This window comes from Mus musculus, chromosome 5 (genome assembly GCF_000001635.26).
Source record: "Mus musculus strain C57BL/6J chromosome 5, GRCm38.p6 C57BL/6J".
Taxonomy (NCBI): Eukaryota; Metazoa; Chordata; class Mammalia; order Rodentia; family Muridae; genus Mus; species Mus musculus.
In genome coordinates, this window is record NC_000071.6 from 144,545,649 (window position 1) to 144,558,611 (window position 12,963).

Consider the following 12,963-nt stretch of genomic DNA (forward strand, 5'->3'; position numbering starts at 1 on the left):
ACCGTTTCCGAAGCCCAGTTTCCTTTCCTAAGGAGCCTTGGGGATCCTGCACTCGCGTCTCTGAAACCCAACCCACGACAGAACCCAGCCGCCTGGGCCAGCTTAGCAATGCGCCCGCGCCCCGCCCTCCGCGTGACGCGAACGCCGGCGGACCAATCAGAGAGCGCGGCGCGAGCCCCACGCGCCTGTGGCCCCACCCTCCAAGCTTAAGAAAGGGCGCGCGGGCAGAGCCCGGGCCAGAACGCCGCGCAAAGCGGAGAGCGGGTTTTTGCGACGGCAGGCGGCGCTTGTGCTGCCGTTTCCGTGCTGCACGCGGTTCCCTCGAGTGCCGCGCTCGGACAGACGTAGCCGGCCGCGAAGGCGCCCAGACGGCAAACCAGCGACCCATGCTGAAGTGAGCACACAGGTCAGCGAGATGCTGGCGCTGCTGACCGTCGGCGTGGCGCTCGCCGTGGCCGCCGGACGAGCCCAGGACAGCCCGATACCTGGCAGCCGCTTCGTGTGCACCGCGTTGCCCCCCGAAGCGGCGCGCGCCGGCTGCCCGCTGCCCGCGATGCCCATGCAGGGAGGCGCTCTGAGCCCCGAGGAGGAGCTGCGAGCCGCTGTGCTGCAGCTGCGCGAGACCGTCGTGCAGCAGAAGGAGACGCTGGGCGCCCAGCGAGAAGCCATCCGAGAGCTCACCGGCAAGCTGGCCCGCTGCGAGGGGCTGGCGGGCGGCAAGGCGCGCGGCACAGGCAAGGACACCATGGGCGACCTGCCGCGGGACCCGGGCCACGTCGTGGAGCAGCTTAGCCGCTCCTTGCAAACCCTCAAGGACCGCTTGGAGAGCCTCGAGGTACCTGTGCGCGGTGGCATCTAGCGGGTGGTGGTCCCCGGGATCGTGGGACTGAGGATGCGGGAGAAATGGGTACGTGGGCTGGCCGGGCGCCCCCATCCACGGGGAGAGCTGAGTTCGGGGGTGCAAGTCTCGCTCCTACTCTGGACCTTACTGTGATGGCCTCCCGTCTCCTTGTCCTCTTCTGTCCCCACGTTCGATGGGAAAGGTGAAATTCTCACCCCCATCTCCATTCCGTCGCGCGCGGGGACTTACCCACTAGACTCACCGTGAACTTACCGAGGTTTTTACCTAAAGAACCCAGACTGCCAAGCCTGGAGGGCAAAACCCGGTGACCCCGGCAGCCTGTTTCCTCTTTGCAAACCTCCACTTTCAGAAGCGGGACACGCTCCTGCTGGCTGTACCCAGTGCTGAGACTGCCACCGGAGGTCAGCTGCCCCTGGGCATCTGGTGTTTTCTTTGACAAATTGCGTCGGGGTGTGGGAGGACTGGTCTTGACTGATCTGCAGGATAGTGGAGGGGGAAAGCCAGCGACCCCAGGATGTAAGCAAGCCCCTTATTAACCTCAAAGACGCCTCTTCACAGAGTCAGCTTTTTTTTTTTTTTTTTTTTAAAGATGCCCTTAGCTATGACTTTAGGGGAACGGACTTTATCTCGCTATCTTCTCCCGTGGGTAATTTGGAACTTTGGGGGAGAAATCATCAATTAATTTTCATCTTACTTCCCACCTTGTTTAAGAAGTGTGGACATTTCTGTTAACAGCGTTTATCAAAAATACCTATTAGCAAAAATGAGGTTTAAATTACAGGTGTTAATTATTGCTAAATTATCGGAGTGTTGCTTTTGGCATGATTGCTATATACAGTATTCCCAGCATCTGTGGGTCCATGAGTCATGATTACTGAGAGCTCACACTTTTTGAGTTCTAAGTGTGACTCAGGCAGAGTATTTAATTTTAACCCTTGTAATAGAGAATGGCTCGAGGCAGGTCCAGTTTTCTACAGTTTATAATCTGGTACACTGGGACACAGGGATTCAGGCGCTTGCCAAGGGCTCATGGCTGAGGGTGGCTGGCAGCCTCCGAGCCAGCGTGATGGCAGAGGAGTGAGAGAAATAGGAAGTGAGGGTTTGGATACATTAAAAACGGAGCTGTCTGGGGTTTAGTAACGTATTATACCTGACCTTTTCCAGGAATATGGCAGAGCCCGTTTGCCCTTGTACCATTTTGGAACTTGGGGACCGTGTTCATTTCTAGATGAAAGCTCGCTGGCTTTGAGTACCATTGATTAACTGTTTGAAAAAAAAATCTTAACTGTGTTTTGGGCTTTTTATGACATAGAATTGTAGATGTTGGCCAAATTTTTAGGCTTTTTGGTAAGAGAAGAAAAGCAGCTTTTTCGAGAGGAGAAAGTGAGATTCACAAGTTTCAAATATTGCAGGGAAGTAATTTTTGTCTGACTTTGAAAGCCTTTCCCTACCAAAAAGGCGGCGGCGGCGGGGGGCGGGGGGGCATCAGTAAAATGTTCTCTTTGAGCCGCTTTGGAAGCTCCTTGCTGTGTGGTTGGGTCACTGGAGCTGCGTGCCACAGTTTCTATTCAGCTGGCCTGAATCTCTCTCCCTCCCACCCTTCCAAAGCTCCAGCTCCGCACAAATGTGTCTAACGCTGGGCTGCCGAGCGACTTCCGAGAGGTGCTCCAGCGGAGGCTCGGGGAGCTGGAGAGGCAGTTGCTACGCAAGGTGGCGGAGCTGGAAGATGAGAAGTCCCTGCTTCATAATGAGACCTCGGCTCACCGGCAGAAGACAGAGAGCACGCTGAACGCCCTGCTGCAGAGGGTGACTGAGCTGGAGCGAGGTAGGTGCTGTGCGCCCGCCCGCCCGCCCGGCGCTCTGTCTGAGAGTGGCCTCCTTTTTACCACTTCAGGCAGATCTAGGATTTCCATTTATGGACATAAGTGAAGCAGTGGTAGTGGCACAACATGGAGGTGTCCTTAGATGTCTGTGCTCACAGGGATTAGCTCCTAGCCCTACCAGCATTACCCTGGGGGGGGGGGGGAACAAAGGCACTCCAGACCAGCTTGGATAAACAGCCTGACCTCTGACCTCCTGCCGGATGTAACTAGTTCTGCCTCTGTTCATCTTGCCATCTCATGCTGTGTTAGGTAAGATTCAGACAGAATCTTTCGTGAGAGACAGAGGAGGAGATGAAGGCTCCTAAAGGCTTCAGTTTGTAGTCTCAACCCCCTAACTCTCTGGGTGACCCGTGGGGTTTTAGGTTTGGTGGTGGAGGGTATAGAATCAGATTCACTAAGATGACAAAGCCAAGTTCAATGTCATGATTGACAGGAGACCATCCAATAGAAAACTGTCCCATGACCCTGGTCGTGAACAGAAGGGTCAGGTGAAAGAGGGCGTGAGCTAATGGGCTATTATTTCATTCAGTCCCCGGTTTCCCCGAAACACTTTCCTGTTTTCTGTTATTTCCCTTGACTTACTTATTTGACTTAGATTCTGTTTTGTTGTTGTTGTTGTGGGGTTTGTTTTGTTTTTGTTTGTTTGTTTGTTTTTTAGGTGCTTGAAACAGCATCTTACTATATAGCCTAACCGGGCCTTCAATTTGCCATCCTCCTGCCTCAGCCTCCAAATGCTGGGATTACAGGTGTGTGCTGCCATTTCTGACTTGACATTGATTCTTGAGTTTTCAAAAATAGTTTCTTCTCTGTCTTTCTTCTACTGCTAGGTGACATCGGGCGATGCACTGGGTCTCAGAGGCTTCGTCACAGGCAGAGAAACTGCCTCTGATTCTTTCTTGCTTGACAAGAGGGAGAGCAGCATCCTGCCCCCAGCACCCCCACACAATCACGGTGGATCCTTGGGAGGCAGGGGCCAGGGAGGAAGCATAGCAGTGAGTGACTGAAAGCGGGGACTAGAATCAGAGGGGACTTGGTGGCCTTGCGCCTCCCTTGGCACAGTGCTCGGCTTACCAGCAAGGAGACAAGTCAGTATAATCCGGAGAATGGACATCGTATCAGGCTGCATGCTGAACATGCTACCCATTTCACAGATGAGAAAATGCTCATTTCCCAGGCAGGCAAGTTTCCTTTATAGATACTTGCTATGAAGCCTGAGACACTTGTCACAGTGACATAAAGCTGAGCCTCTCCATTATCTGTCCTTGAACTCCAGGCCAGTGGAAAAGCATGCTGTACTTAGTAGCTTCCCCACCTGTTCTAAGCCAGAAGGGACAGGCAGGGCTCAGGCCAGCCATGCTGGTTCTGACACCCACATTCTTGCCCCTTAGTTCTCACTGAAAGCCCACAGCTCAACAGGCCACAGGCTGCTGGGCTAACAAGAGCCAAGCCTCTACACCAGTGGTTCAGAGGAAACACGGAGCTCCTGCATCTCACGTACACACACACCCGCCCACCCGCCCGAGCAAGTGTATATGTATATGGTATTTTGCCTGTATGCATATGTATGCCACCACATTTACACCCGGTGCCCACGGAGCCTAGAAAGATGTTGGATCCCCTGGGCCTGGAGTTGCAGTGATCGTGAGCGCCCTATGGGTGCACAGAAATGAGCCCGGGTCCTCTGTAAGACGGTATTCTTACTTCCTCAACGGTATTCTTAATTGCTGAGCCGGCTCCAGGCCCAGACTTCCCTTTGACTCCCCAGCACAGGAATGCTAGACTTTTTCCTTGTGTTCCACCCACTCAGTTCTGGAATGAGTCTTAAAGGAAAATGACCATCTGGTAAGCCATTTGTTTCTGGGCACTTGTGAGTTTATGCTCAGTCTGCTTTATGTCCACTGTAGAAGGGTATGCAGATGCTCAGCCCCCGAAGTGCACTAGGAATTGGAACTCCACCAGGTTCCGTAGAAGCATCTCACTGAGCCCCATAGAGGCTCAAGCGTGTGGCCGGTTAGGAAGGCTCTGGGGAGTTCCTGTCCTTGGGTTCGTCACTCTACATCAGATATGAGCCAGACGCTTAGCTGTAGCTTCGGTGTCTTCTATTAGCCCCACACCAGGTATCCATGGCAGGTACAGATGACGCGGTAGTGATGCTCTCAATCTCTGCAGATCTGAGAAGTTTAGTAGCGATCCCAGAGAAGAAATGGGTTTTTAACCCTAACTGGGTGTGAAGCTCTGGGTGTGCTTACTCTGCACAGCACCCATGTCCCCAGTGTACCCATTTCTCTTGTCTGTAAGACCTGTTCATTTGTAAAGGCCTCAGAGTCTGGGCCAGTAGGCCAGGTGCAGCTGGCTGGGTGCTGAAATTGTCGGCTTTGGCACTGAGAAACCAGAGCTTCCTCCTTCAAAGGCCCAGGCTGCCCACCCCCCTCCTTAGGCTTGTCTACCACCTGCAGCTTCTGATTTATTGGTCAAGCCTTTTAATTCCTTAATTGGTTCTAACTAAGTTTCCTCTGAACCTCCAAGCTGTTTTATTCAAATAAAGGGCACCAGTTGTCAGGCTAGAGCCCCTCCCTGCCTCTCTGCTCTCCCTGCTCTAATTAAACCTATCTGTTGTCACCGACCTAATGATATTACCGACCCCAAGTCTTATTAAATTGGCAAGCCTGCCCACCTGCGAGCATAGAAGCCATTTCTCCTTATTAGATAATGATGCCTTCATTAAGAGCTCGGCCATTTGCCACTTGAAGACTGAGCACCAGTGGCTGTGTGTAGTGGAGAGAGGGACTTCTGGTTCTGTTGGATCAGTAGCTGGGTGCCCTTAGATAAGTCGTTTCTCTGAAGCCTCAACACAACAGTACAACCTACAGAATTGGAGCGGGTGTTGTCTGGCTCTGTATCTTCAGCATAATGAGGGGCAAGCCCTGGTGTTTACAGTGGCTTGCTTTTTCAGGTGTTTGAGACAGTCAGATTTCCAAGTCTGGGCAGGTGCTCCATAGGTGCTCCATAGCCCACAGCCTGTTTTGAGAGATGCCTACCATGGGAGGTCAGGATGAATCAGGGAGACTACATAACCGCAGAAGCAGGAGCAAATACTAGCTAGAAAACCCAGTGAGACCAGAAAAGCGACCCTGGACTCAGCTGCTGGGCTGTGCAGGAGACCTCTGCAGATAAGGCCTGCGCCCTGGGACTTTGGAATATCATGATGGAGTAAGGTTGTCTGGCCCTTTAAGAGCACTTAGTAAGTAGTTGTTGAGTGGGCGTGGAACTGAGGCCCCTTCACTGGCAGGATCTGATCCTTATGTACAGGGAAACTGTCACTATGGCCACTCACAGAATCGTGTTGTTCCCTGCAAACTTTGGGTCACAGAACTGTGCATTAATCTGAGCTTGAGTCAAGATGATGCTGAAAGTCCCGGGCCATGTAAGAGTTTGTTTTCAAAGACTTCAGATGTGAAGAACAGCCTGAGATGGGGGAGAGGGGGTCTTACCATTCCCAGTAAGGTCTAAAGTTCTGGCCAGGTGTTAGCCTGAGGGGCGCAGCACCTCTGCACGCATCTGTCTCCCCCACCCCCATCCCACATTCCAGAAAACAGTCCGGCAATGCAGTCTTCTCTTGAGAAGGAAAGGTAATGTCAGGAGCACAGGGTTTCCCAGTGGGGATTGAGATGGACTGTCACATCACTTCTGAGGAAGGCTGTAGTGTGCACCTGAAGCCTGACTCCTTTGCCTGAGCAGTGGTAATCATCTACCATGGCAGGTGGTGCAGGCTCACGCATCCACAATGTTTATCAAGTGCTCTGCTCCTGGGAGACAAGCCCAGGTCCCTTGGGTTTCAAAGCCTGCCCTTAAGAAAGAAGACAGAGGGACAGAGAGCTCATGGAAAGATGGGAGGAAATAAGACTTGATTGAGGAAGAACAAGAAAATTAAATCCAGTGTCTCTAATCCCTTCCTCTCCCTTCTAGTCATTGAGACCGTGAGACTCAATGGTGATCAGAAAGGACCAGAGTTGGGTGTTTTGTTTTTGTCTGATTTATTTGTGAATTCAAAGAAACCTCTTGCAGGTGGTGGTGGCATACATTTAAAAACCCAATACTTGCTAGGTGTTTTAGGGTTTGATTCCTGCACAACACCCTAAGACACTAGGCTAAGGCAGGATTGTGAGTTCAAAGCCGGCCTGGGCTACAGGTTATATAGCAAGGCCTTTACTCAGAAACAGATAGGAATGAAGAGTTCTCTTAATTTTTTTTGTTTTATGTGTATGTATATATGCATAGGCATATGTATGTATGCCATGTGTGGAGGCCAGAGAGAGCATTAGATCCCCTGGAACTGGAGGTGCAGTGGCTGTGAACTGTCATGTGACTGATGGACATTGAACCTGGGTGCTTTGGAAGAGCAGCAAGCATGCTTAGCTGCTGAGTTATTTCTCTCGCTCGGAGGCCTCGTTTCCTAGCCTTAATGATGGAGATAGGCTGTATATGGGATGCACACCTTCAATGCCAGCACTTAGCAGACAGAGGCAGAAGGATGGCTGGTCTGAGTAGGAATTACAGGACAGAAGCACACAATGAGACCATCTCAAAAAAAAAAAAAAAAAAAGAAAAGAAAAGAAAAGGTAGAGACAAGTTCTCTATGGTGTCTACTGTATGTCTTACAAAATATTCCGTTCCTTCACACCTCTGGGAGCATCCTGGAGAGCTGTACTTGCCAGTGCCTCTGTCGGGATTCTCACCCTCGGGTCTTCTGTGTCACAGGCTTTCTGTGGTCCCTTACCGGCCCTTTGGACTTCCTCTAGTCACTGTCTCCTAGAGGAAGTCCCCTCCTACTGTCTTTAGACTGGTTTCCCACCAGAGTGTAAGCTCCTGGGAGTCAAGGACTATCCCAGGACTGCTGGATTTGGGCACTTTGACCAGGAGCTGGAGTGCCTGGCCTGCCTGAGTGATGGGTCCTGGTACTTGGCCAGGCCACCCTGCTGCAACCAACTCCTTTTCCTTCCACCCAGGCAACAGTGCATTCAAGTCACCAGATGCATTCAAAGTGTCCCTTCCTCTCCGTACAAACTACCTGTATGGCAAGATCAAGAAGACATTGCCTGAGCTGTACGCCTTTACCATCTGCCTGTGGCTGCGGTCCAGTGCCTCGCCAGGCATCGGTACGCCATTCTCCTACGCTGTGCCCGGGCAAGCCAACGAGATTGTGCTGATAGAGTGGGGCAATAACCCCATTGAGCTGCTCATCAACGACAAGGTGAGACCTGCTGGGGTCTCCCTGGGTCCAGGGGAGCAGACCCTGGAGGACATCCGCACTTGCTGGCTTTCGGCAGCACGCAGAGCAGATCCTGGCCAGCCACAGTCTGTTTCAGCTACTGACTGGGAGAGTGGTGGTTGCCCTCCTCAGCATGGAGGAGGAGGCATTTCCTCTCCAGAGTGCTGCCCGTGGGATGGGGGTGGCAGAGGATATCTGCAGCCTATGGAGATCCCAGCTCTGAGTCTGGCCAACAACAGGCAGTTGAGGATTCCCATGTCACAGGAGCGGAGCGGAAGGAGTAGGAAGGCAGGACCCCACATGCAGAGGCAGTGTTTGTGGCTCTCCCTAAATGCTCTGGTCGAGGGCACCTGTGTGAGAGTGTAGATTTTAAAGGGATCGGGTTTATTGCGATACATATGGCAAAACTGAGCTTTGAAACGTACATTCAGTTTAGGCTGGCTGTGACTAATGTATACAGACAGCTGTATAATCACACCACAATAAACATATAAATAAACATATAAAACAGCCCCACTGCCACACCCCCATGCACATGTAGTCAACCCAGCCCTTCTCAGCCTCTGGCAACTGTTCTTTCTCGTCCATAGCCTTGCCTTCCCCAGAGCAGAAGCTCCGTTTGCATAGGCAGTAAGGACCACTCCTTGAAAGCCTAGTTGTGAGCCTCTGATCACTCAGCCACCTCGTGCAAACCCTATCTTGAAAACAAATGACTCAAACTTTTCTCCTAAAGTCAGATCCAACACAATAAAAGAATGTCCCTAGTCCAGCATTTGAATGGCTGCCTCTGCTGTAGATGGCCCAGGTCTAGCCTCCATTTGGGATAGGTGAAGAAGAGACCCTTGCCTGCCTGTGATCTTTATCAAACTGCCACTGGGTGGAGTTTGCCTACTCTGGGAGCATTGTGGAGAAGTTGGAAGTTCTGTGGAGTGGAGTGAGCCTCCCAGGCTTCTAGCAGGAACAGCTTTCCTGAGCCAAGAATTTATTGTTCTAAATAACACTGTAATCCCTGAGAGTCTTGTTTTCCTCTCCCCTTAGACCTCTTGTAAACATCTAATTCCTGGGAGGGAGACTTCAGGTTGCTAGGAGACCAACAGTAACAACAGCACAACCTTGTGCTCACAGGCTTCTGGCCTGTAGTTGAGTGTAGGATCTGTATGTGCACACTCCTGTATTGTGCTGACACGCATATGCATATAGAGGTCTCCAGACCTTCGCTTGACACAGGCAAGGCTTGGTGTACACACACACACACACATACACACTCACAGGTCTCTTAGTGCTACCTGCCAGGTTTTACACAGAGCCTAGCTTAGTAAGGGAGTGTACACACACACACTCACAGGTCTCTTAGTGCTACCTGCCAGGTTTTACACAGAGCCTAGCTTAGTAAGGGAGTTGGTAGCCAGGCCCAGAACCAAGAATGTCCAGTGTCCTGAGGCTTTGCCCAGTCTCCTGATTGACACACACACAAGGCAAATGGGGTTTGGTGTGTCACTCACAAGACAGGGACGGGAATCCCAGCAGGAGTCCTGGACTGTGGGAAGAAGAGTAACCCAGGTGATATTCCTTCGCTGGAGGAATCTGTGGAATCTGGACCTGGCGAGTCCTCACCTGCATGTTGATACCCGCAGGTCGCACAGCTGCCGCTGTTTGTCAGTGATGGCAAGTGGCACCACATCTGCATCACCTGGACCACTCGAGACGGCATGTGGGAAGCGTTCCAGGATGGGGAGAAGCTGGGCACTGGGGAAAACCTGGCACCCTGGCACCCCATTAAGCCAGGGGGCGTGCTCATCCTGGGGCAGGAGCAGGTGGGTACTCTCTCACGGATGCTACCAAGGAGGCTGCCCAACCCAGCTACCCGGCATCCCCATGCCCTTGCCCAAGGTCTCCCAGACCCTGCCACTGTTCTGACAGCCAAGCTCCCTGGTTGTGTGATGAGCAAGCTGTGGGAATGTCCTTGTAATCACAGGGTCATATAGTGGCTCGGGTCCAGCTGCCTTGTGGGTCAGCACTATAGGAAGGCATCTCCAGTGTCCCTTTGAACCCCTGCATTTGGCCTTACCTGGTACACAGTGGTAGAACTGAAATCTCCCTGGAACTATTGGCTCGGGATCCCGGAATCTAGCAAAGGCCATGTAGGAAAGATGTAGTGTGCCGGCGGGGGGGGGGGGGGGGGGGGGGGGGCAGTGGGCTCATGGGAAGAAAGATGATCTGGGACACTTGCTATCTAGGTAAGGGGTGACAAACAGCAAGCACGTGGGGGCTTGCAAACTCATGCATGGCCTCCTTCCTCACGTCCACTGCTTCACCCCTGAAAGGGACTGAGAGTCAGGCTTTAGGTGGCTGTCTTCCCTGTCTGCCTCAGTTTCCCCCGTGTAAAGTGGGTGAGGCTTCAGGACCTGTGGAATATGTGGTCCCCTCCCTCTCTCTTCCCTGGAGAGTCAGGAGGCCAGTTCTGCTTGTGAACCTATCCCAGCGTGCCCTTTTCCACTTTCCAGGACACGGTGGGAGGCAGATTTGATGCCACGCAGGCCTTTGTTGGAGAGCTCAGCCAGTTCAACATATGGGACCGCGTCCTCCGGGCGCAGGAGATCATCAACATCGCCAACTGCTCCACGAACATGCCCGGCAACATCATCCCGTGGGTGGACAACAATGTCGATGTGTTCGGCGGGGCTTCCAAGTGGCCTGTGGAGACCTGTGAAGAGCGGCTCCTGGACTTGTAGCTGCCCTCTCCGTCCCAGAGGCCACGATCCATCGGGCTGTTCTGAGGACTTCAAGGCATCTCTTCCCCATTCACCTAAAACCTCTGGCCTGAACAGAAAAGAGCCGGAGCTCTAATGCAGGCTGTGTGGCCGCCCTTGTCTTAGGCTCATTTGTTCCTTACCATTTTGTCGAGGTTTTTTGGGGGGTAGTGACAGAATCCCTGGAAGAGTCTTGAGCCACTTCCTGCTGGGGTTTCTAGTAAAGTCTGTGAGCCTCTCCACCAGTCCCTGTAAATGCTAATGCAGCCCAGCCCTGCCTGTTGTTTTGGATCCTTGGTGTCTCATGTGTACTTCCTGTCTGTCCCCTTTGATGGCTGTGCGGTCATCCTATCGGCGTGGCCTAGGTCCCTTGTGTGTGTAGCACATCCCTGCTTTTGACTGAACACTGCACAGAAGCCCCTGAAATAGGGCCTCTCCCTCGTTGTCATGTGCACTTTCCGTCTGAGGGAACTGCAGCTGCTGGAAGGCCAGCTGCTCAGACAATCCCCAGCATCCCCGGAACAGACACCCCCCCCCCCCCCCCCCGTGGAGAAGGTCCCCCTCTCAGACCCACGCTCGCTCAGAGGCTCGTTGCTGGGCTGGCTTTGAGGGGCTGCTCTTCTCATCTGGTGCCAAAAGTTCATTTGCAGCTTCTACAACAATCCCCACAAAAGATGAACAGCCATTAGAAGCCTCCCCTCCTTTTGATGCTCAGCCCACTGTGAAGAGTGAGCTTGTTTTGTAAGCCACATTGGTTCCTGTGAGCATCTGACCGTCCCCCATCGAGTATTTCCCCCGGAACTGGAGATTCGGGCGTCATTTGGCTGCTACTTGCTTAGTGACTCCAGGCTGCATCATATATCATAATTTATTTTAAAGAGAAAGTGATTCAGTGGGGAAATTTATAAAGCTATAAATATTATATATTTTATTTTTCATACATGTTTGAATTGCGGATCCATGGATGTTCCATCTGTAGGACCAACTTGATGTGCCCATCCTGACATTGTATGCCACAAGAGCTCTTGTGATGATGGAATTTTGATTAAAGTGCACCGGAAGACGCTTTGAGCTTCTTGTTCTCTCCCCTCCCCCCATCTCTCTCGGTCTCCTCTCCCTAACTCACCCTATCACACACACACACACACACACACACAACTGGAGCCCAGCTCGTCTGGGAGGGTGGTGCTTTGTGCTTCCTGGCAGATGCACAGCTGCTTCCGTTTAATGAGACCTCACCCCAGTGGACAGTCACAGCCGTATGTGAAGGACATGGAGTGTTGACCCTTGGGATAGGACATTGTCCAAATGTGTCCCCCTCCTTCCGCAGCATGATATGGGAGTCCAGCAGGCTATCTGTCCCTGGCCCATCTAAGAAGCCCCTGAGCTCTCCTCTGCCCTTTCTCTGTGTAAGTGTTCTTGCTACATCTCATTTAATCTCTTTAATACAGCTCCCTGTAAGCCAATCTCAATTCACAGGTGAGTTCAAAGAACAATGAAAAGTTGTGTGTGTGTATGTGTGTGTACGTGTGTACACAGGTACATGTGTGTGCATGTGGGGGTTGTCATTAAGGATTATCCACCTTAAAAAAATCTTGTGTGTGTGTGTGTGTGTGTGTGTGTACAGGTACATGTGTGTGCATGTGGGGGTTGTCATTAAGGATTATCCACCTTAAAAAAATTTTGTGTGTGCGTGTGTGTGTGTGTGTGTGTGTGTGTGTGTGTGTGTGTGCACATGCCTGTGTGTGTACCATTGGTTTATCTGCAGAGGTCAGTGGAAAGCCTTAGTTAGGTGTTGGTCCTTTCCTTCCTCCTTGTTTGTCTCTGTGTTCAGGCCAGCTCGATTCTCATTTCCATAGGAAAGCCTGGATTACAGACACTTCTGTGTACTCTGGTCCACAAGCTTACGTGGTAAGAGCTTTATCTACTGGGAAATCTCCTTGGCCTCCTCCCTACTTTTTAATGTCAAGACTTGCACTGACCTGGAACTCCCAAAGTAGGCTCGGCTGCCTGTCTCTCTTCAGCAGGTTCTGGGCATAGAATCTAGGTCCTTTTGCAAGCACTTTATCAAGCCAGTGCTCTTCAGTTCAGGTTTTGGGCATCTATAGCTGGTGAAAGGCAGACTGGAGTCACAGCCAGCCTTTGGACCTGGAGGCCTTGTGCCTTCCCCTGCTCACTCTTATTCACCTCTGCCTTCTG

General features: G+C 52.0%; 1 protein-coding gene across 1 annotated transcript; it reads left to right on the plus strand.

Annotated features, from left to right (window-relative positions):
* The first annotated feature begins 238 nt into the window (after window positions 1–238).
* On the plus strand, window positions 239–11,830 carry Nptx2 (neuronal pentraxin 2). Its single transcript, NM_016789.3, has 5 exons — window positions 239–835; window positions 2,471–2,687; window positions 7,752–7,996; window positions 9,649–9,828; window positions 10,519–11,830. Exons 1-5 carry the CDS (start codon window positions 416–418, stop codon window positions 10,744–10,746), a joined length of 1,290 nt encoding a protein of 429 aa, NP_058069.1. The 5' UTR covers window positions 239–415; the 3' UTR covers window positions 10,747–11,830.
* Window positions 11,831–12,963: the final 1,133 nt, after the last annotated feature.

Excerpts from the sequence above, each read along its gene's own strand:
- Nptx2 (NM_016789.3), top strand. The coding sequence starts at position 416 with ATGCTGGCGCTGCTGACCGTCGGCGTGGCGCTCGCCGTGGCCGCCGGA. Across the intron at positions 836-2,470 it reads ACCGCTTGGAGAGCCTCGAG|CTCCAGCTCCGCACAAATGT; the intron begins GTACCTGTGCGC and ends ACCCTTCCAAAG. Across the intron at positions 2,688-7,751 it reads GGTGACTGAGCTGGAGCGAG|GCAACAGTGCATTCAAGTCA; the intron begins GTAGGTGCTGTG and ends CCTTCCACCCAG.